The following is a 22,280-nucleotide window of genomic DNA, read 5'->3' on the forward strand; positions in this document are numbered from 1 at the left end:
GCCGTGGAACGTGATTACGCCGTGTACATGCTAAAAATATGCTTATGAAAGCAGAAAAGCTATTAATACATCTTGTTTACACGAAGGAGCCTTTTTTTGAATGGACTAAATACCACACGCTGAGTTGTTTAGTAGCTTGTTTCATGCATGTGGTGCAATAATTCTTGTTTTGGTCTTTTGACACGAATAAATCAGATGCAAAACAGACTCAAGGTTGTTTACGCCTCTAAAAGCCGCGCGTGAAACATATCTGCGATTTACATATCTATTCAGAAAGGTATTAAGCGTGTTAATGGCTAGATCATACAGCACACAGAAGATTTTTAGTTTTTCATTGCCTCATGCGTTATCGTATACCTTACTGAATATAGCTTTGCTGGATATTGACAGTAAAAACAGTATTTTAATTTCATTTCATTAGATTTGATTCGATTCGATTTCTTCATATGTTTAATTATTGTTAATTATTATAACTATTTAACAAACAGAAAAACATTACAGAAACATATCGAACTAGAGTGCAAAAATGCTGTAAGATAATGAATGTAATAAATACACAACATTAAAATTGTAAAAAAATTAATAAATAAACTTCTAAAATGTAAAAGAGCCTTAAACTTTAAGGCAACATCGGCGTTACTCAAACTACATCTAAATAACTTAAAACCAATAAATTAACATTTATAAAAGCTATATACACATGCTAAAAAAAATACAAAAAAGTTAAATTCATAAAACTACTAAAAGGTAATTAGGCAACAGAAAATCTAATTCAAAATATTAACAAAAACAAAACCACACACAGATACTGTATATAAATAAATGTAAATACTTAATAAAATGTTATTTTATATATGTAATACACATACACAAACATTAAATACAATAACATACTAACTGTATCATATAATGCATCATCTTAAATATGGCAAAATTTGGTACATCTAAAGTGCAAGTATATACTAGGGAAAAACAATAAGATGATTGTTATTTTATAAATAAGGCTGATTTAACTCTTTCTTTCTGTGCTGTGATTTGCCCAATACGCTTGGTCAATACTTGAAAGGCAGTTTAAATAAATGAGAACTTTTATGGAACCCATTTATTGTATTTGCATGGGAAAAACCAACCAGCGCAAGACACATCATGCAGGTTTAAAAACGCCAAATGTAAACTATAATTTTTTTTAGCTGAACTACCCCCTTTAAACGCACTACAATCAACATTCATTTGGGTCAAAAGCAGAATATGTGATAAAAAAAAAAAACACAAAAAAAAACAGAAAGCGAAGGAGAGAGAGCGAGTCTAAATGATGGGGTGGAAGTCAGCGGACGTCTGCTTAACAGGCGAGCCAGAGGTTGCCAGGGCAACATAAACAATGTCCTGCAGTGATTAATGAGTGTGAGAGTGACTCTGGTGGCACAGGGTGGCACTGCCAATTACCTCACGCTCGCGCTCCCTCTGTCATATGGAGAGTGTGTAATGGAACACAGCCTGTGGCGCTACACCAAGGGCAGGAGGTCAAAGATTTAATTAGGTGGGAGTAAATGTCAAGGGGAAGAGGCGAGCAGCGAGATATCGTCACAGGAGTAAACTGTGTGTGTGTGTGCCTCAGAAAACACTTTGCACTTTTATGCAAAAGTTGAACATTACATTAAAACAAAACAAATGCAGAAATTCAAAGCCACGCTAGCCTTGACTGGCAGTGTAGCAGTTTTGCCAAGTTCAAACACATTAACATCGTCACGTACATTACAATGCAACGTCTTGGCGTGTATAATATCTGAACAGTAAAGACATCTAAAATATAATAAATCATATTATTTATTTCTATTTCCAGCAAAATATGAAGCAGCTGTAACTGTTTTCAACATTTATAATATTCAGAAATGTTTCCTGAGCAGCAAATAAGAATATTAGAAAGATTTTGAATGACACTGAAGACTGAGTAATAACGCTGAAAAGTCAGCTTTGCATCATAGGAATAATTTACTTTTTAAAAATATATTCAAACAGTTATATTAATATTTGCTGATATATTAAATTTGCTGATTTTATGCTAAGTCCAAATTCATTTTTACTTGACTGTAAGCAGTTATTTTAAATTGCAATATTATTTTTTTTTATTCATTACGGGTTAAATAAATACAGCTTTCGTGTGCATAAGACACTTCTTTCAGGACAATAAAAAACATATTGCTCACCCTTAACTTATGAATGCTACTGTATATAAATGCAAGTTTCAAGGTTAAAAAAAATATTGGTAACACTTTAGAAATAGGTAACACTTAGGTAACCGCAAAATAAAGTGTTACCAAAATATTTACAGTATGGTCTTTAACATGCTTAGGACTGTATAACTACATAATTACATTCATACCCACATTATGGTATATAAAACATATTATAGAGAAACTAATACTGTTATACTTTAAATAACGCTTAGGGTCAGCTTATATGATGACTAGATTTAGTCCAATTCAAGCCAGAGACAGAAGAAACTCCTGTTAAAGTGACAGTTCACCCAAAAATGCTGTTATTTACTCACTCTCAGATTACTCCGGACCTGATTTTTTTATATTTTGAAGAACGTTAGTAACCAAACAGTTGATTTAGCTGTTTCCATAGCCTTTTATCCCAAACAATGGAAGTCAATGGCTACCGTCAATAGTTTAAAAACTTTTGGGTGAACTATTCCTATTTCTGAGTCTCTTGGGTCAAGCTCTCGTAAAAAAAAAAAAAAAAACCCTCGAAAAACACTGCTTCCCCGAATTTAGCGAGAGCCACCTTTCCAACGAGAGGAGCTCACCAACATGAAGTTAGCGAAGAAACTTCAGACAATTCAACAACAATGATAATGAGGGGAGCTAATTTATTCACCATCTGACATTCAAGGAATGTCAATAAGATATTTAAATATCATCAAACTTACTTGGAGACGGCACGGCTGCTGTGTTGCCATGGGAACAGGACGTTTCCGACGGCGGCGCGATAGCTGTAAACTCCGAGCAGGCCGAGAGCCAGAGCGATCTTAGACACCAGCGAGCAGTGACGCTGAACCAGGAGGAAGATCAGAACCAGAGACACCGCTGCCAACACGGAGAGGAACACCTTATGATCCCCACTGAAAACACACAAACACACACACACGTGGCGAATAAATAACAGGCCAGACATGTTCTTCTTACATATGCACGCGAACGCTGAATATAAAACAGCAGAAAGACAAACCCCTTATGATTTGAACTCAAAACAAACACTGCATAAACAGGCATGATGCAACAAATCTTCCACGTTAAGCTGAGTTTCTTTGCAATAACACACTCTGTTGGTGTTTCCATTTGGATTTCTGTCATGTCGGAAATCTCACTGCTCCAAATACGCTGCGTTCCATTTAACTCAGAATTTCACACTTCTTGCTCGGTGAAGTGCAGTAGAACGTCAAGTTGCAACAGAACATGTGACTTGGGAACTTTAAATCCACAGCCACTTTGTCTTGGCGCTGAGATTAATGATAAACAAGCGCATTTAAATAACTGGACCTGATTAGCGAAAGGGGGAAAAAAAAAACGTGGTAAGAGATCGAACAGCGTATGCTATGTTTACTCTTTTGTTTATTTATACATCACACAAAAATGCTACTCGCCAAAAGTATGTAATAACGTTAATATATCATATAAAATTAAAATACAAAAAAAAAAAAATCAAATCATTTGTTTTTTTGGGGAAGATCAAAAATCATTTGTATTCGACGCTTAATTTTCATTATTAACCCAGTATAAACCTGACATAAATAAATTCATAATTCAATGTTCAATTGAATTGACCGGCATCGCAAATGATAAATTCCCACAAAGCATTAAAAAAGATATAATAAAATAAATTTAAAAAAAGAGAATGTTATCAGAACTTTGGCTAACGTGGCAAGGCTCTCTCAAGGTTCTGAACAAATTTTGTTTCAGTAACATTAATAGAACATTTGTTTAAAAGGCATTCGCTGGACGCCTAACAAATGAAATTTAACTCATATTCCACTCACAAAAACTGATTTTGGGACTGACGTGAGGGAGGTAGCATGTCAAATTATTGATATTGATGTTAAAAATCTCAAATAATGTCAGATGTATCAGTCCATCAGAATTCAGGAGGCGGAGAAGCCGAGCTGCAGCATGAGTGTGTGTGTGTGTGTTCATGTGAGAGAGAGAAAAAGAAAGAGTGTTCAGAATGCAGCTGGAGTGCTCTTCTCATCTAAGGTAATCAGGTGTGGGCCACACAGGCCAGGTTAAAAGGTGTGTGTGTGTGTGTGTGTGTCTGTCAGCAGTGCGGACATGATGAGGTGTGTGTCCTGGAGTGAAGCAGAGGTGAGTGTGTGTGTGTGTGTGCGCGTGCGCAGTGAAGTGAAGGAAAAGGTGAGCGCTAAAGGTGCACATGAATGTGGCCCTGACATGAAGCCACACAATCTACTGCTCATTACCTACAGAAGAGACAGACAGACAGACAGCCGGGCGAACAGACGACAGACGGACAGATAGATAGCTATCTGTCATGCAGTCTACAGCCTACACAAGCAGCTGTCTTCTACTGGAACCCTTTAAGTGACTCTTTGGAAGGCTCTCTATGGCCAGAACAGTGCCAAAACTTGCATTAGCAAATATTTACACGCTATTCAAAATCAAATTAAATGTACTATTCATAAGCAGTTTAAATGAATAAATTAAACTGAATAATTAAACTTCAACTCGTGTTTGTTATTATAAATTATATATTGTTACATCAGCTTTTGTAGTTATATTTGATTTTAAATTAAAAAGCTTAAGTCGATGTAAAGGTTTTACCATTTTATTGTTTTATTATTACTATTTATAATGCAATTTTGAAGTGGTCATGTGATACAATGTCAAATTATTATTATTATTATTATTTTTTTTGAGTAGTTTGAAGCTGTTTGTGCGTGTATACGATCTGCAGAGTTACAAAGCGCAAAGGATTTATTCTATTTAAAAGAGAAGGCTGATCCAGACCGGGTTAAACGCTCATTAAAGCAGAAAATGTAACTTACTTAAAAGTTGTGAGTCAGAGGCACCAGACTGTTCTTGCAGAGTTACTTTATAATCTCTGCGCACAGCCAGCATAGGCTGCTCTGTCAGGTTCAGGAAATAGTCCACCGTAAATGCCCTGAACACACTCTAATAATTGTGTTGAACTGTTCTGGAACAGTGGTGTAAATACAACCTGATCACTGGGAATGGAACATTTGAACTCGTATAATATGACCCGTTCAGACAGGAATCTCAGATCAGCCTGAAAAAAAACATTTGGGTGGATTTTTTATTATATGCATACGCACTAGGAGCTGAACAACTTTAGATTGTTTGACTTTTATTTGTTTAAAGTTGAGTGAACGTCGACTATTCGCTGGTCATTAATAAAACAAAGCTGCATTTACACTAGTGTAGGGTGACCATGAGGAACCGATGTCATACACTGATCGTTGCGCGTACAAACAAAGCCAAAACCTAGATATTTTAGGCAGCAAAGAAATCCTGGCCAGGACGCCTACGGGATAAATGCCTTTTATGATCACCCTACACTAGTGCTTTTTAGTTTTTAAAACGCATAACTTTTACTGTAAACGAGTGAAAAAGGCGCAAAATGGAGACGATGGCGTGGCTCACATTCAGACAGGCGTATCCTTGACGACCGAGTAAACGATGACATCACGCACGCTGCGATCTGTGTTGGTCGATTTCCCGTCCGCGATCTAAGTATTAGAGAATCTACCTACACATATTTACAGTCGTGCAGGCATGAATGGTCACCATGCGATATTTTGCAAGTGACATTTTTACCAGTTTCACCAACAGAAAAATATTTCCACACTGCTATATTTCCACAAAATATATATCTCTGCTGCTTTGCTGAAATGAGCCACCTGGTTCCCGATCGGTCCTCCTGTTTAAGGCTGCCCCTGCAAGCTTATAGTGTGCCCGAAATAATCAGACTTTTACTAAATAATATGAAGTTTTTAGTCTAAATCAGTTTAACGTGTCAAAATGAACTTGATCTCCAAAAGACTCAAACTCCAGTTCTAATCATTTATGTTTCTCAACACAAGTGCTGATTTTATTTGGTGTATTCAGAATAAATTTAGGACCAATAATCCGGGTGATAATTGGGGATGGAGCAGACAGTGAGACTGAGAGGGATAGAAGGAAAGAATGAGGTAGAGAGGGCACTGACAGAGCACGCAAGAAAGGAAGTAGAGAAAAAAAGACTGATAACGCAGACGGAGAGAGAAATTTTCATCCCGATGCCAGTGACCCTGAGCGTCTCTCTGCTCCCCATCTATCTGCTCCGAGACAGCCAGAAGAATACTAATGCATCTCCCACACACACACACACACACACACACACACCTGTGTGCATGTGTGTGTATTGCATAAGTGCACATTTCAGGGTCGGGTTTCAAAATAAGTGCAAGGGCATGTATGATAGTCTCAGATTGCTCCGGAAAGTATGTATGAGTGAAAAATTCCTCAATGTGAAGCTCAGATCTATAACCCGACGAGCTACAAGAATCACAGGTGCGTTCTTGATGCAAATAGCTGCTTAAAAATATCACCAGAATAAGAAATACAGTATAAGGCAGCGTAGAAAAAGGATCCTAGAATGCATCGCAACAAGTCAAAGAAAAAGAATCAAAATATAGGACAAAGTAAAAGAAATTATGACATTCAACACCCAAATAGATTTAAGTATATAATGATTATTTGATGCAATAACTGTGTTACATAACTGTACAAAAAATTTTTTTTCATGTTTTTATGATTTTATGAAAAGTGTCCAGTTTATTTGACCAATATATTTTAAAAACCGTAATGTTGTGGAATACTATTACCAATTAAAATAACAGTTTCAATAATGTGTTTTTATTTATATTTATTATTACTCTATTAATTATTTTTTGCTTCAATATTTTAAGGTTGAACTAACAAATTATTTTATATATAATAAATAAACTTAAATTTTTATTATACCATTTATTCATTTCAGTTAATTTTATTTTAAAGTTTCAGTCATTTTCACTTTAAGTCATTTTAAAGTTCCAGTGCTGTTTCCATTTTTATAGTGGTTTTTTTTATTTTTCAGTATCATAGATATTTACATAGATATTTCAGCTGCAGCGATCTTAAACTTAGTTAAAATATTTAATTTTACGCTTAACAGTCGACAACAATTTTATCTGGTGAACAGAAAATAGAAAACTTTAGTAAAACTAAAAATATCCACTATCAATTTTGATCAGTTTATCAATCTTTGCTGAATTAATATTTGTAAAATTTTATTTTAACAGAATTTATTTTTATTTCAGTTTTAGGTGTTACAGTTTAATTTTGCTATTATGTGTATTTTGTCATTTTTATTATTTTAATATATATTGTTATTTAGATATGTTCATTTAAATTTTAGTTTCAGTCATTTCAAACTTATCAAACTTACTGATTAACGCATCTTTGCTGAATTGCATGATTCAGTGCGTTTCTTAAAAATCATTTGATGACAGTGTACATTTTTTACTTACTATAGTATCATGTTGTTTAGCTTAGCCTCTTCTCAGTCAGCACGGTACTCTTAAAAGGCAGCTGTCTACAGTTTGTAGGCACTCAAGACCATCCGCTTTCCAACAGTAGACACAACTAGTCTCTAATTCCCACCCCAATCCATTTATTCTGCTCATTTCTCTCTTCCTTCAACCTTAGAAGCCGGACCTCGCACCGCCCCATAAGGCATGAAACACACGCAAAACCCCCCAAAATGCAACATTGAGACTCTGTTGACCACAGCAGCATATAGAAACCAGCGTCCAGACCTGTCAATTCAGACATAAACTTCATCTCATTTACGACAGCAAACGTTTGCTCAGCAGAACCTCTGAATGAATACTACGCAACGCCCATCCAATTAGACTCTTCAAACAATAACGCTGACATATCGCAGGAATGAGAAAGCTGTGTTCTGTCAGAGTAAAGCCGATAATACCAGAGAGGGTCAGCGCAGGACAATACCAGACCTGTCAATCTGAGCAAATGAACAGAGCCGGCGAAAGAGAGGATAATTACTTTATTTGTGCAACCGTTCTAAGTCTAAAGTTCAGCTCAAGTGCCAACCGCGTCAGATATGAATTATGAAGTCGAATCTTTCATAAGAAGCAACCAAAAGTGTTTTTGCGCAAATCAGCTACACTTAAAATATTCATCTTTGCCATCAAATGATAAGAGTTCTCAAATCCGGTGCACTGATTGTATACTATTTCTGGCTTTCTATTTTCCAAGCGTGCATTCATGCATGCTTTTTGGTGAATAATAAAACAGCCCTTTGCACAACGAAAGAGGAGTTTGTGAGAAGCTCGCTAGAGACTTTCTGAGTCAAAGTGCAGGGGAAAACTAGAATGAAGCTGCTTTTTTTTTTTTAAACGCGTGAAGCTAAAATCAAGCGTAAAACGAACTGAGAGTTAATATCAAATCAACGGTGCAAAAAGAGCAAATGAAAATCTCACGAATGTGAACCAAACTATCGCTTAAAGTTCTCTCATGCTCACTAGAGCTGGATTCGGGTTTAACTCTGTATTTTACCCTCGATTAATGAGCACTGGCTTTGTTAAATAAATAAAGACCTAATTGTTTATTCAATCAAAAACAAAGCGCAAACAGTGAAATATTTAAAAAAATCAATGTCATTTAATAACATGATCCTTTAGAAATCACTCTAATATGATGATTTGCTACTTAAGAGACATTTATTATTATTATTATTATAAGTATTGCTCGTTAATATTTTTGTAAAAAATAATTTTTGGAATTCTTTACTGAACAAAAAGCTCAGAAGAACAGCATTTTTGAGATCTTTTAAAACATCATAAACGTCTCTACCGTCACTTTTGTTCGACTCAATGTGTCCTTGCTAAATAAAAGCATTTTTACTGTTACCAAACTTTTGAACGGCAGCGCTGATGATATAAAATCCTCAGCAAAAACAAGGCAAACGATCGCTTACAACCTTCAGATGAAGTGTTGTTCACAGCTGTGCTCTGTTTGCGTTAGTAACAGATCTAAGCGGAAGGGAAGAGGAGCGAGCGTTTCTCGCAGAGATAATGCAGATTCTACCCGTAGGGCCCGTTTCAGCCGGGTAATGAAATATTAATTAGAGCAAACTAAAACAATAATACGAGCCGCCAAATCCCAAACACAGAAACACACATCTAAAAAAAATAAAAAAATCTAACTGGAATAAAAACATCAAAGCGTTCGAAAACACAAACACCACTCAAAACTTTTCATCCAATATTCCAAATTCCAAATCGATAACTTTTTTAAAACAAAGTTAAACACGAACTGCCAAAAAAAAAAAAAAAGCAGTCATGTTAGAATTTGATATAAAACTTAATTAAATTGGATTCGCTTTCTTTAGTATGTAAAAGAGCGGCTTTATCCTTCAGCAAAATTTCTTCTTCAGCATTTCATTAAAAGAAAGTCATTTATAAGGTTTGCGAAGACACGAGAGCGAGTAAAAGGAGTCTCCTTTTTTCGTTTATTTTGGACGAACTATTCTTTTAAACTCAATTCAATTATCTCAGCCGGTTCCCGCATCAGTTCACTCGCTCTCATGCTGTGTGCTTTAAACATAATCATAATAAAAGCCATCTGCGCCGAGATTCATTGCAGCACGTATAATTATAAGCTCCATATATGTAATGAGAAGTCCACCGATGGACGCTTCAAATCACAAGAACAGGAAATCACGCTCTCCTTCCTGTAACCCCAGAGACGCTGGCACATGTCCATCTCTCCCGTATGAACGCCATGATTTATTACGACCGCAATAATTGTTCTTCATCAGAGTGGGCCGGTGGGCGGAAGAGAGGGAGAGAAATAGAGAGGAAAGTCTTTATGTGCGGCATCGAAGGCTTTTTAGATGTGGACGGCAGGTGATGCACTTAAGAGACGGGAGCCATCGATCCATGATCTCATCTGAGAAGACACATCAGTGGAAAGCTCTGCGAGGTCGGCTGAAACTTATAGTTTGCGTGACCCACCTCTATAAACACTTCAGATACAGACTCTACGCTCTGAAACTGAGTGCATCGTTTTTATACGTATGAATTTGCTGTTAAAATCGACGGATACCATCGCTGCGCTGAAAATGCGTTGCATATAACATTTTGCAACTGTATTGCTTTTACAGTTTTTGTAATCATATAAATGGAGTCTTGATGAGATATTCAGAAAAATAAATAAATCTGTCAGTCTATACAGTATATTATTTACCAAACATAACCCAGACAACGTACAGATTAGCCTAAGCTAAACTAAACTAACACTTAACAGTGTTTTTATTAGGAGAGTAAAATTAACCAATCGGAGCGCAACAAGAAAGGGCTCTCCATTTTTTGTTGCATTACTTATCAGATGGACTTGTCACGTGATTCTGAGACTAGAGAAAGTGTATTCATGAAATCTCATTACAAGTGAACTTTAGGGAAAATATATTACACTCTTTAAAAAAAAAAAAAAGGTTAAAAGGTTCTTCAAAGTGATGCCCAGTGTTGGGGGTAACGCATTACAAGTAACCTGAGTTACATAATCAGATTACTTTTTTCAAGTAACTAGTGAAGTAACATTACTTTTTAATTGACAAGAATCCTTTTTCAAAAAAGTAACTCTAATTACTTTGTTTTCCCATTTATTGACTGGTTTCCTGTCTCCATGTCGAGGTAAAAAAAATGTGGAAGTGCAAGCTTCTAAGGATTGTTGGCAAATTTTGTCTGTTGCTTTACTCGTGAGGCTCTTTGTGTGAGACCAAGCTGGGTTTTGATTGGTTGACCGGTTGGAATCTGGCTAATGGGGTAGAATAACGCTGGCACAGACCGGCGCTGTACCATCTGTCTGTAAGTGTGTGTTCGTGTGTGTGCCTCTTCCAGAGACGCACGGATCACAACACACAGGAGAGAACAAAGTTAATCGCCCGGGGTGAAGTGTGTTTAGACGCTGGAATTTTAAAGGATATTTATCAAACGCACTGCAAGAGCGTGTTTGGTTGGCTGACAAATAACTTGCTCACAAAAAGAGCTGTTATATATGCAAAATAGTTTAGTCATCGCTATGCGATTTGACCATTGTTGAATGGTTTTGCAGATACTTCAACGGTCCTGCGGTGTGACAAAATAATCTTGAAAGGAGCCAGAATGATTATTAAAATGCCAGCTAATTAAAATGCTTAATAAAAGGGACGAATACATTAAAATTTCTTTGCCGTGTAGCAATTAGTCCTCTTTTCATAAAACAATGATTTCATTAGCCAAACAGTCTGCAGGCAGTCTGAATATAAGCCCAGGAGAGTCCAGAGTCCTTTTCTCTGATATAAAACCAAAGAGAGCGTGTGATTCGGAGGTTGTGAACATTAATTGCTTGCTGTCTGACTGTAGCCTGAGTCTTCTGAAGTTATATGATAGTCCTGTTTGAGGATCGGACCAGAGCACTTGATATTCACTGATTATCTTCGGCAGCAGCTCTCACAAAATATGGCACAAATCTGAGGAGTAACATATAATATTGGTCTAAAAACAAGAATGAGCAAACGAATGAATCGAACAGAATGCAATAAACGAATGCAACGGGGAAACAAATAAAAGAAAGAAAAACCAAAAGAATAAACTGAACAAGAAAGAGCGAGACAAAAGAACAAAAAACTATTGATAGAAAAACAATGAACACAGACTAAGAAAACCAAGTGCAAACAAACAAAAAAAAACACTGTGCAAACAAACGAAGAGTGCAAACAAATGAGAAAGCAACCTAAGAAAAGAACAAACAAATGAGCGAGCGAAATAATTCACAAACGAAAGGAAGAAAGACCACAAAATGGACAAACTACGAAAAACAAAGTGAAAGCAAATGAGAAAACAACCACAGAAAAGAACGAACAAACAACTAAACAAACGAGCAATAATACACAAATGAGTGGGACGAATCGAACCAAAGGAAGAATGAACAGCAAAACGAACAAACGGAGAGGGAAATTAAGAACAAAATAATGGATGAAAGCACGTAACGGAAAGCAAACAGAAAAAAATACAATAAACAACCGAACAATGACACGAAAGAAGCGACCAAACAATGAAAGAATGAACTTAACGAGAAACGAGGCGGAACAAGAACGAAAAAAAATGGCCAAACTAAGAAAATGTGCAAACCAAAAGAAAATAATGGCAAACAAAAAATAACGGTATGAGCAAACGAACAAAATAATACACAAATGATTGGAAGAATGAGCACAGTAAACAGCCATTAAGAAAAAAATAAATAAATAACGCATCAAATCAATGTCACAAAACAGCAAAGAAATATATATTATTTTTCAAATCAATGTATTACTACATTAATTCATACTTTATAATGAGTTAGTCTTGCTACATAGATATACAGATACTATATAGTGTATAGTTAACGATGCACAAAAACAATAACGATGTATATATGTAAAATATGTTACTGGAACCGTCTGCAAGCATTAGATGCTCTCGCTTCACACGACTGGCCATGAAGTGTTTCAAACGGTTTCACGACGGCAGCGACTCGCAGCGCGATTCATTCACTTCTCGACTTGAGCGAGAGGCCGTATGATATGACAAAGTTGTAGAGATCCAGACACGGCCGAGTACCGCAGTCGAGCTGAAACGCCTACAAGCAACCAACAGCGCAGCGACCCGACAACCTGCGGTGATTTAATCGCTGTCAGTGTGAATGCACCATTAACTCTCTGTGCAGACAGTCAGACGTCTCACTACGGTTCAGAGCAGAGCAGCACAAAAATGACTAAAAACTATCCTAGTTAGCGGGCTGTGCGATTCACTGAATCTCAGCGTCGACAATTATACAAACACAATAATCAGGATAAAACCAGCCATCTGCTTCTTTTCCTTCATAGCGGTGAGCTTTTGCCCCTTCTTAAGAAGTTTGAACATAGAAATTGAGTCAAATTAAACAAGGCTATTGTAAAACGTATTCTACCGAAGGACGTGCTTGATATTTAGAAGCTGCGAAAGAGAACTGGAGCATTCTGTATGATGTAAATAATCAGAATTGAATATAATAAACTTTCTCTTTGGAGATCTTAAATATTCAATCTATAATGTGTGCATAAGCTCTGTGTACATACTATGTGTGTGCTAGGTATATATAAATAAACACACATCTGTAGATATTCAAGAAAAATGTTATGGTTATACATTAAATATATTTATATACAAATTAAATTATATGACATGTAAATAAAAGTAGACATTCCAAATATATACTGTATGTGTGTGTCTTTATATATACAAATTATGAATATAGACAGTACACACACACACACACACACATATATATATTATGTTCCCAAAAACTTTTATTTTGGATGTGATCAATCATGATTAACCGTTGCTCAGCACAGTTGGTCATTTGTAACTTTTTCATTGTATTTCTTTTATTGTTTGCAGTTTATGTTTTTATGGTATGACTGACTGCTAACTTGTCTTGAGTAATTGTTTGAGGACTTTTTTTTAATTTTTACTAGTTAAACTTAAAACTGGTATTAGTTTCGGTTGCAACTAGCATTAAGAATTGTAAACTTTTGCTGGTATCTAAATGTCTGATATCAGCAACCTTACCTCCATCAAATTATACTTAATACGTGAAGGTAAAAAAACACAGGTTTTAATAAATAATATAACATTTTATAAAAAAAAAAATAATAATAATAATACAATAAAAATTAATAAATAAAAAATAAATGTTATTAACCTTAAACCTTAACTTAATTAATTTGAATTAATTAAAATATTACCTTATATTATGTCATAATAACAGTTAATCAACAGGCTCCACATAGGACACAAATCCAAACGTGACATCATCTCTTACCTGTTGAGCCAGTGTCCAAAGTCTGGCAGGTGTGCCCACTGCACTCGGTCTGGTTCAGTGACCTCAGCAGGCGACAGCAGGTCAAGGTCAGCAGCGGGGTTGCCAGGGCCAGCCACTTCTCCGAGCCGAGACTCATCCCCAGCTCTGCCGCCGGGGAGAATGACGGCCCTTCCTCGGCACCGAAGGAAGCAAAGGCCCCTCGTCCTCTTCCTCATCCCGACATCGCTGTTCCCTGAAGTACTTCCTGCAGACGTCCTGGAAGACGGCCAGGCACAGCGTGTTGAGCAGGAAGTACCAGGTCTGGTGTTCCTCCTCTATGAAGCTGCTGGAAGCCAAACTGAGGGTGTGACCCACCGTACCGATCAGCAACAGAGCGTCCAACTCCGACAGAGTCCAGTCAGAACCCTACAGTGAGAGAGAGAGAGAGGGTACGTATTAGCCTCGTTTCAAACCGGCTCTGTTTACTAATTAGGCAGGTACCTTCAAACTAAGCAAAGCCTCAAAGTTTACACAGACAGCAACACATGATCTTTCAGAAATCATTCTAATGTGATTTGCAGCTCAACTGAAAACGGTTATATTTTTTGTGAAAACAATGTTTTAGGAAGCTCAAAAACAGCATTTATTTGAAACAGAATTATAATGAGAGACAAATGATAAACACAATTAACACACGCAAAGTTTTTACGTAGTTTTGCGCTGACGCAGTACATTAAACTGCCACATCTATCAATATTTTCAGCAACGCATGATGCACGGGATCTTCCATACAGACAGAAGTTTGCACAAAAACACACCAAAAAAAAAAATCAATAGAGCAGTCAGATGTGAGGCATAGAGAGAGAAATGGAGCAGAAAAGGTGAAGCGGTGAGAGTTGAAAAGGGCAAAAACCACAAATAACCGAAACATCTGACAGTGTGTGACAGTAAAACGGCACTGACACCAAAGTCACCGGTGTCCAAGACTGTAAAACAACTCTACAGACAGCACTTTGATGTGTAGAGCCCTGAGCTAACACACACACACACACACACACACACACACACACACAGAGGTGAGGGTGCATGTTGTGACTGTTTCACACTGTATGTAAGTGCAGGGCTGCAGGGAGCAGAGTTGTGTTGACTTAAAGGAAAGTGCTAACAGTCTCACACACACACACAAACACACACACACACACACTCGTTTCTCTGGGTAACCCTGCACACTGGTCGATGTCTTCAAAATCGCAATCACACACCGTGGCATCCCATCTTAATACACTTCTTCTTTTTTTCTCGTTGCAAATGATTCATCACTGCTTCTATTCTGAAGACACAAATGTTTGTTTTCATCATTTTTCATCAAAGTGTAATCACAATCTTTTGCATCTGAAACAAATTTTCTTTCTAACCGCAGCCACGATGGGTGAAAATATTACTAACCAACTATATTTTTTGTGAACAAAATATCATTGGTGTTTGCATGATGTTACAGTAGTGTGGGTGGATGACAGATCACTGCTATATGGTTGTTAGGGAGCATTTAGTCATACAGTGGCAGATTTATTCTGCAATCAAAGTGCAATCAAAATGAAATCAAGCAACAATTTCTGCCAGTTCAATGACACACACACACACAGCTAATAAATATGAAACAAAATAAAACAGCTTCTTAATATCATATTCAGTTTTTCCTCCTTCAGTTTAAAAAGACTTATATTCACCATTTATATTAGTAGAATAATAATTTATATGTGCAAAATATATACATATTACATGACACATCACGTATAAATAGATTTCGTCTGGATCCGTGTGGCCAAAGACTTACGCCAAAGACACTTACGAATGGGAGAAATCATAGATAATCTTTAGATTCCTTATTCGACCGCTCCAGATACTGTAACGCATGCTAAACGGCCGCCATGAAAGCACACTTCTGTTACAACAAATGCATTTCCATTAAATTCTCAATTTTTCATTATAAAAAAAACGTATATTTTTTCATGCTCTGCTCTCTTTTGTCCATACTTTTCCAAACCTATGTTTAGGACTCGGTCTTGTTTGAGCTACCTGAAGGTGTTTCTGAAAGCGACCCTGCCCAAAACAACAGAAAATGTTATTTGAATAGCTATAATTGTAACTGTGCTGGTTTTAAAATAGAAAGCATATTGGTGTGATGGATTCCATTGATGTGACTTTAAATACTACTGAAAAAGTGTCCTACAAAATGGAATTAATGGTTCATAATGGTATTTTAATGGAAACCATTAGAATTCTGTGATGGTTTTTTATAGTTTTTTTTGGTGTGGTAATGTTTATGCTCATTCTGCTTTCGACACATATCGATATCGATTAATTTATCGAACATGTTATGATTTTATCAAGAGAAGCATCATCATCGATATTGTTCGTCAACACAAAGCCCAATCCCAAGCCTTCTTTCCTTCAGCTTCCCTCTACATCACGTGCTGCTCGTCCTCACTTCAAACAACAGGCAGTGTTTCTAAGCTGTGCCGATAACGCGATACTAATTGGTCGCTCTGTGGCTGGTTGTGTGTGCGTCCCTGGTCGTGATGAATACGACGATGCGCAGCCTTGACGCGCGTTACCAACGGGACCGGTCGCATCTCACCGGCGTGACAAGGCCTCGCCACCGCAAACCCATGCCTCCCATTCATCACCCGGAGCAACACCTGGGCGGAAGTCGGCCGGCGGGGAAATGGATTGTGTAAGCAACTCGTGTCTGTGTAAACACCGTCTGGGACGAACTCGCTCTGGCTTCTGCTTTCTGCGCGAACCGTCTCTCTCTCTTTACTTTGTGCTTTTTCGTATCGTCGGTCCCATCGAAGGGAATATTTGGATCCGCGAGAGTCTGGACCGAAAGCAGCACAAAAGCGTCAGGAGTTTGTTTTCTAGGCTGCGCGCTCAGGTCTCCGATGGTTTCATCATCGCAGGAGCGATGCGCTGAGCTAACGGGGTCACGCGCGCTAATCTATATGCTAATGCAAAAACAGACAGAAGCTCTCTCTGACGACCGGCCGCGTGTGGGCCTCATGTGTAACCAAACAGACTGTTTGTGATCACATCGTATAGTATTCGAGGCTTTCCCTTAAGTCCACTTATAATGTTACGCTTTCCGCACTGTAAATGAGTTTTTCACGAGTGTTTTGCACCCTTTCTCTTGACCCGTACAAATAAACAGCCCGCTTTCGCAGCTCAACACGAAACAGCATTTACAGCCCATTTTACTTCTGTAATTAGAGTAGAATGGAATATTCATTTAGGGAAAAAAATACTTTTATCCATCAGGAAATGATGCGAATGTGCACAGCAGTGTCGATGTTGTACTTGAGACCGTCAAAGAAGTCATTTGTGATTTTATGTCTTTTTGCCTGGTCAGAATTTAAAAGGGGAAATAACAGAATACAAAAATCTAATATTTGACTGCAAAAGGTACTTGTGTGAGACCCGTTTACAAATAAAATTAATGTCAAGAGCAAGAGGGCCGTTTAAGGACATGAGCATAGTTCCAAAGCAGGATATTCATTTTATACAAATGTTCAACGAACAAGAATTTTGTGAATAAGTGAATGATAGTTTATTTCTTCATGCATTTATGTACTTATTTATGCTGTTTTGGCCAAAAAAATAGTATTCATATTGTGTTTATTTTCAGCAATTCAAATATTTCCAAATAAATCCACAGCAGAACTTTTGTGCTTTTCCGAGCAACAAAGAGCAGTGACTTCTTGCTGCAGAAATCATCTGTTTTGAACAAACTGGTTGAATAAATGATTCTCAGAAATTTTTATTTTAATAATTTTCAAAAAAAAAATTTATATATATATATTTCGTTTTAATTATTTATTAAATAAAATATCTATAGATACATTTCTTCTGTTCTATTTTATGGATATGAAGCAGAGCTAAACGTACTTTTTCAGAGTTTATGAAGTTTATTAATAGATGTTGTTTCAAAGAGGACCAAATGTTTGTTTGCCCAAAATGACAAAAAAAAAAAAACGAACTAATTTTCCATGGGATGTACTTACTTTTTCTTCCTGAATACCACACTTTTGAGACTTTTTCATGAACAATAAGCTAACAATCATTAAATAGCAATTTGGTGAATAGTTTAAGTATCAAAAGTTTCAAAAGGAATGAATGATTGACTGATTAATTGGGTTTTTTTTCTTTCTGTGATGCAACAGAAGAACGTTTTATATATAAAGAATCTTTGAGTGAGCAATATTTAATATTTATCTTTTTCTTAGTCTGAAAAACCACTTCAAATCTCTGAAGAACATTGTCGATTAAAAAGATCTTTCTAAAACAGAGAGATCCTATGGATTTTACAGGTTCAAAAAATAACCTTTATTTTTTTAACCTTTATTTTAATAGCATAAAATAAAAAATTGCAAAAAATAAAAGCAAAATATAGTATGTTACATTTTGATAAAAATTACAAAGACTTATGCAAATGAGCACATTTAAAAACAGATGCAGGACTGAGAGATGCGATCAGAGTGAGTTTTGGATTATAAGAAGAATCAAAACATCGTCTGAAGTGCCGAGTAAACATCTCTATTAACAAGGATGACAGCAGCACTAATTGATCAGGAGGCAATTAATGCAGACTAATTAAACGCTGTGTAGGATTTCCGACAGCAAGGGGCATGAAACATAGAAACATCCCACATCTGCTAGATGTCACAGCACCCATAAAACAAGACCGCAAGACGGATTTTGTAACATTGATTGTATATATATATATATATATATAGAAGAAAACAATAGAAAAATGAGAAAATAATAGAAAAAACCAAAAAGTTACTGTCATTGAAATGAGCCTTCTTTTGACATAGGTCTTAGTATTAATCGTCAATGTTTTAGCTCTAATTTATACTGATCTCCAATAAGCCTTTCGTGAGGGAGGTTAATGCCAATCATGAGCAACTAGCAGAAGCTTGACGTCAATCCCATGATTCCCTTCACCTCTGTTTCACAGCTATATGAGAGGTCACTGTCACGCATGTGGGAGTAACTCGAATTTCTGTCAAATTGCCCTGGATCCTCAGAGAGCCCATTACCTGGAGAATGAATTGGAAATACAGCCAATTGTCTTCTGGATCTGCACCTGTCAATTATACATCTGAGGCTGCAGTGCATTTCAAAGGAGCAATAGCCTATTTATATGTAGAAATTTATATATTTTTTATTCACTGGTTATCACGTTGGTCAAGAGTGTATCAGTCGGATTCTAAAACTATATATATGCCTTCCAAAAGTATTCATACCCCTTAATTTTTTTAATTATGAATGTAACTTACGATAAACTGCTTTAAACAACTTTTTTTTTTCCCACATCAATCATCAATCCACACCCATACACCATAACTGCCTTGCAAAAAAAAAGTTTTTATCATCCCTTTTAAATTAATTTAAAATAAAAACCTAAATAAGACCATTGCATACATATTCAAACCATAAGCTAAATATTTAGCCGAAGCATCTTTACAGTCTAAAGTCTTTTTTGTTTGATGCGAGAAGCTTTGCTCATCAGAGATTTTTCAATTATCTGCCACTCTTCTCCTCTCCAGCTCTGTCAGGCTGGATGGGGGCAGATGCGCATGTTCAGGTTTCTCCAGAAATATAGATTTGGTTCAATCCTAAAAGTTGTGTCTGGGGCACTCAAGGACATTCACAGAGCTGTCTATAAGCCACTCTTGCTGTGTGCTTAGGGTCACTCTCCTGCTGGAAGGTGAACCTTCTGCCCAGTCTGAGTTTCTGAATGCTCTGGACTGGGTTTCCTTCAAAGCTATCTCTATATTTTGCTGCACTGAGTGTTCCTTCTTCTCTGATGAGTCCCTCAGTCCCTACCTCTAAAAAACAGCCCCAAAGCATGAGGCTGAGTCCAGCACACTTTACTTTTGGGATGGTACTCTGCAGGTCATGAGCAAAGCTAGTTTTCTTCAAACATGATGCTTAGAATCGAGGTTAATCAAAACAGAGAATCTGTCTCTGTCTCAGAGCCTGAGGTCTTTTTGTGTGTTTTCATGTGTCTTAATTGAGGAGAGGTTTGAGTCTCACCACACTGCCATAAAGCCCAAATTGATGAAGTGTTGCAGTAAAGTTTGTCCTTCTGTAGATTTCCTCTATCTCTACATATGATCATGAAGCTCCACTAGAGTCACCATCAGGTTGTTGGTCAACCCTCTAACCAAAGCCCTTCTCCATCAGTTGCTCAGTTTGGCTAGGAGACTAGATCTAGGTAGATCCTGGTTATCTTCCTGTTTTTGTCCTGTACAGTTATGGTATATAGAGTGTAGATTGATACACACACACACACACACACACACACACACACACATACTGGTTTTTGTGGTTTAGCAAGACATTGAAGGCCAAACCAGTTGGATGGTGGTTTAAGGGGACACCTCTTTCCCAATGTCCTACAGAGATGATAAAACTATCAAAAATTTTGTTTTACTCTGCAGAACACAAATATCACTTTGGATTTTCTTTACAACCAATAAAATGGATAATATGACAATCTGATATTTTGGTGGTACACAAGGACTGCCACGCCCCCCCTAAAATGTTCCCGCCCATTTCATAATTGTGATTTACAGGGTATGACTGATTTATGAGGACACTCACTTTACAATACACCAAACATGTCAGTTCTCTGGATTACAGGGACCAGGGTGTTTTACTGGTACATGACCTTACACAACACACACACGGGTCACACTATGCTGCATTATCAAGACTGAGGTGGTTAAAGAGTACCGGATCTTAAACACAATACACAACATTAGAGGGACCAATGCGTTTTAGAAGAACTTTAATAACTTCAACAAATAAACAAAAACCTTAGGCACCAACCACCAATGTGCTAATTACAATAGAACGGCATCAAAAGAGACACAGGATGTACTGTTAGGTTACTTACTTTGCATTTTCCTTTTTAGGCTAATTCCTCGATTTCTAACAAAATCCCGTATGTTCTGAGCACTACGCCTTGCCAAAACTTACACTGCTGGCATTCAGTTCATGTGGCCACTTTACCTTTATTTACATGGGACTTAAAAGGTTTCATTACAGCTGTAATTTCATCATGTGACCATGCCACTTTTTGCCCTCTTCGTGGTTTTTCAGTTTCTGGCTGCTTTCATTTCTGTACAGAAGAACACATATATTTAATTAGACATTTGTAACATTGATTGAGACATAAATGCGTTCATGAAATACTGATTTAAAACATGCATAGAAATTATATGTACGTTTCATAATCTTGCTGATATTTTATCCGTTATATACAAAATAACAATTTTTACAATATTTTAAGATTTCAATATTTCAAATCAGTATTTCATTATTTAAGTGTCATCCAGGATAATGTTCATGACTTTTCATGCATTGCATTACATGCACGCTCATTCCAGTATATCAGGTTGTGTATGTTAACACAAAGAACATGGTCTTGATGTCACATTTTATCTATGTTCTTACGATGGTCCTCATAATACACGTGTAAACATGGTCTTGGTGTCACATTTTGTGTATGTTTACACCTGTATTAAGAGGACCCAGTTTTATTAGGACATCACAAAAACATGGTCTTGAAGTTACATTTTACATCTATGTTCTTACGATGGTCCTCATAAAACTGGGTCCTCATAATACAGGTGTAAACATGGTCTTGGTGTCACATTTTATCTATGTTCTTACGATGGTCCTCATAATACAGGTGTAAACACAACCTGACATACTGGAATGAACATGCTTGTAATGTAATGGTTAAGAAGTCACTAACATTAACTTGGGTAACAACTAGGGCTGTACAATAAATCACATGGGATTGTGATGTGCATCTCGTCAGCATCGATTATGAATGTGATATTGTGTAGCTTGTCAGCGATCTATGGCTCTGTGTATTAAATGGCACTATATCTGAAAGCACATGAAGAAGACTAACAACCAATCACAGAACCAGCTTTACTGACAGAATGCATATTACCATTGCATCTGACTAATCATTCAGCCCTAGTAATAAATGACATTTAATCTTTACTATAATACAATAAATCAGAATTGACAGTCTAGAGGTTTCAGTACCGTGCATCGCCATGGCCAGTCAGAAGCAGTTATCTCTTCACCAGGACAGATGCTCTTTGAGTGAGGTTTTCCATCCGCAGAGATGGTTCTCATCCTGCTGTTTGGGTTCATATGGTCATCGTTTACCATCATCCCGGGCTGCGTCAATGCTAAACAAATGACAGACAACATCAGTCCTGAAAACGTCATCATATGCTTTGTAATCAGCAATCA

At 36.9% G+C, this 22,280-nt stretch overlaps 1 protein-coding gene across 1 annotated transcript in view; it reads right to left on the reverse strand.

Moving 5' to 3' along the window:
* Nucleotides 1-22,280, reverse strand: part of LOC122357896 (GPI ethanolamine phosphate transferase 2-like) — a 111,919-nt gene that overhangs the window by 23,211 nt on the left and 66,428 nt on the right. Inside the window, 4 exon segments of the mRNA XM_043257549.1 lie at nt 2,933-3,124; nt 13,962-14,007; nt 14,010-14,150; nt 14,153-14,366. Coding sequence (XP_043113484.1) covers nt 2,933-3,124; nt 13,962-14,007; nt 14,010-14,150; nt 14,153-14,366 — 593 coding nt within the window.

The sequence above is a fragment of the Puntigrus tetrazona genome, chromosome 14, assembly GCF_018831695.1.
Source record: "Puntigrus tetrazona isolate hp1 chromosome 14, ASM1883169v1, whole genome shotgun sequence".
Taxonomy (NCBI): Eukaryota; Metazoa; Chordata; class Actinopteri; order Cypriniformes; family Cyprinidae; genus Puntigrus; species Puntigrus tetrazona.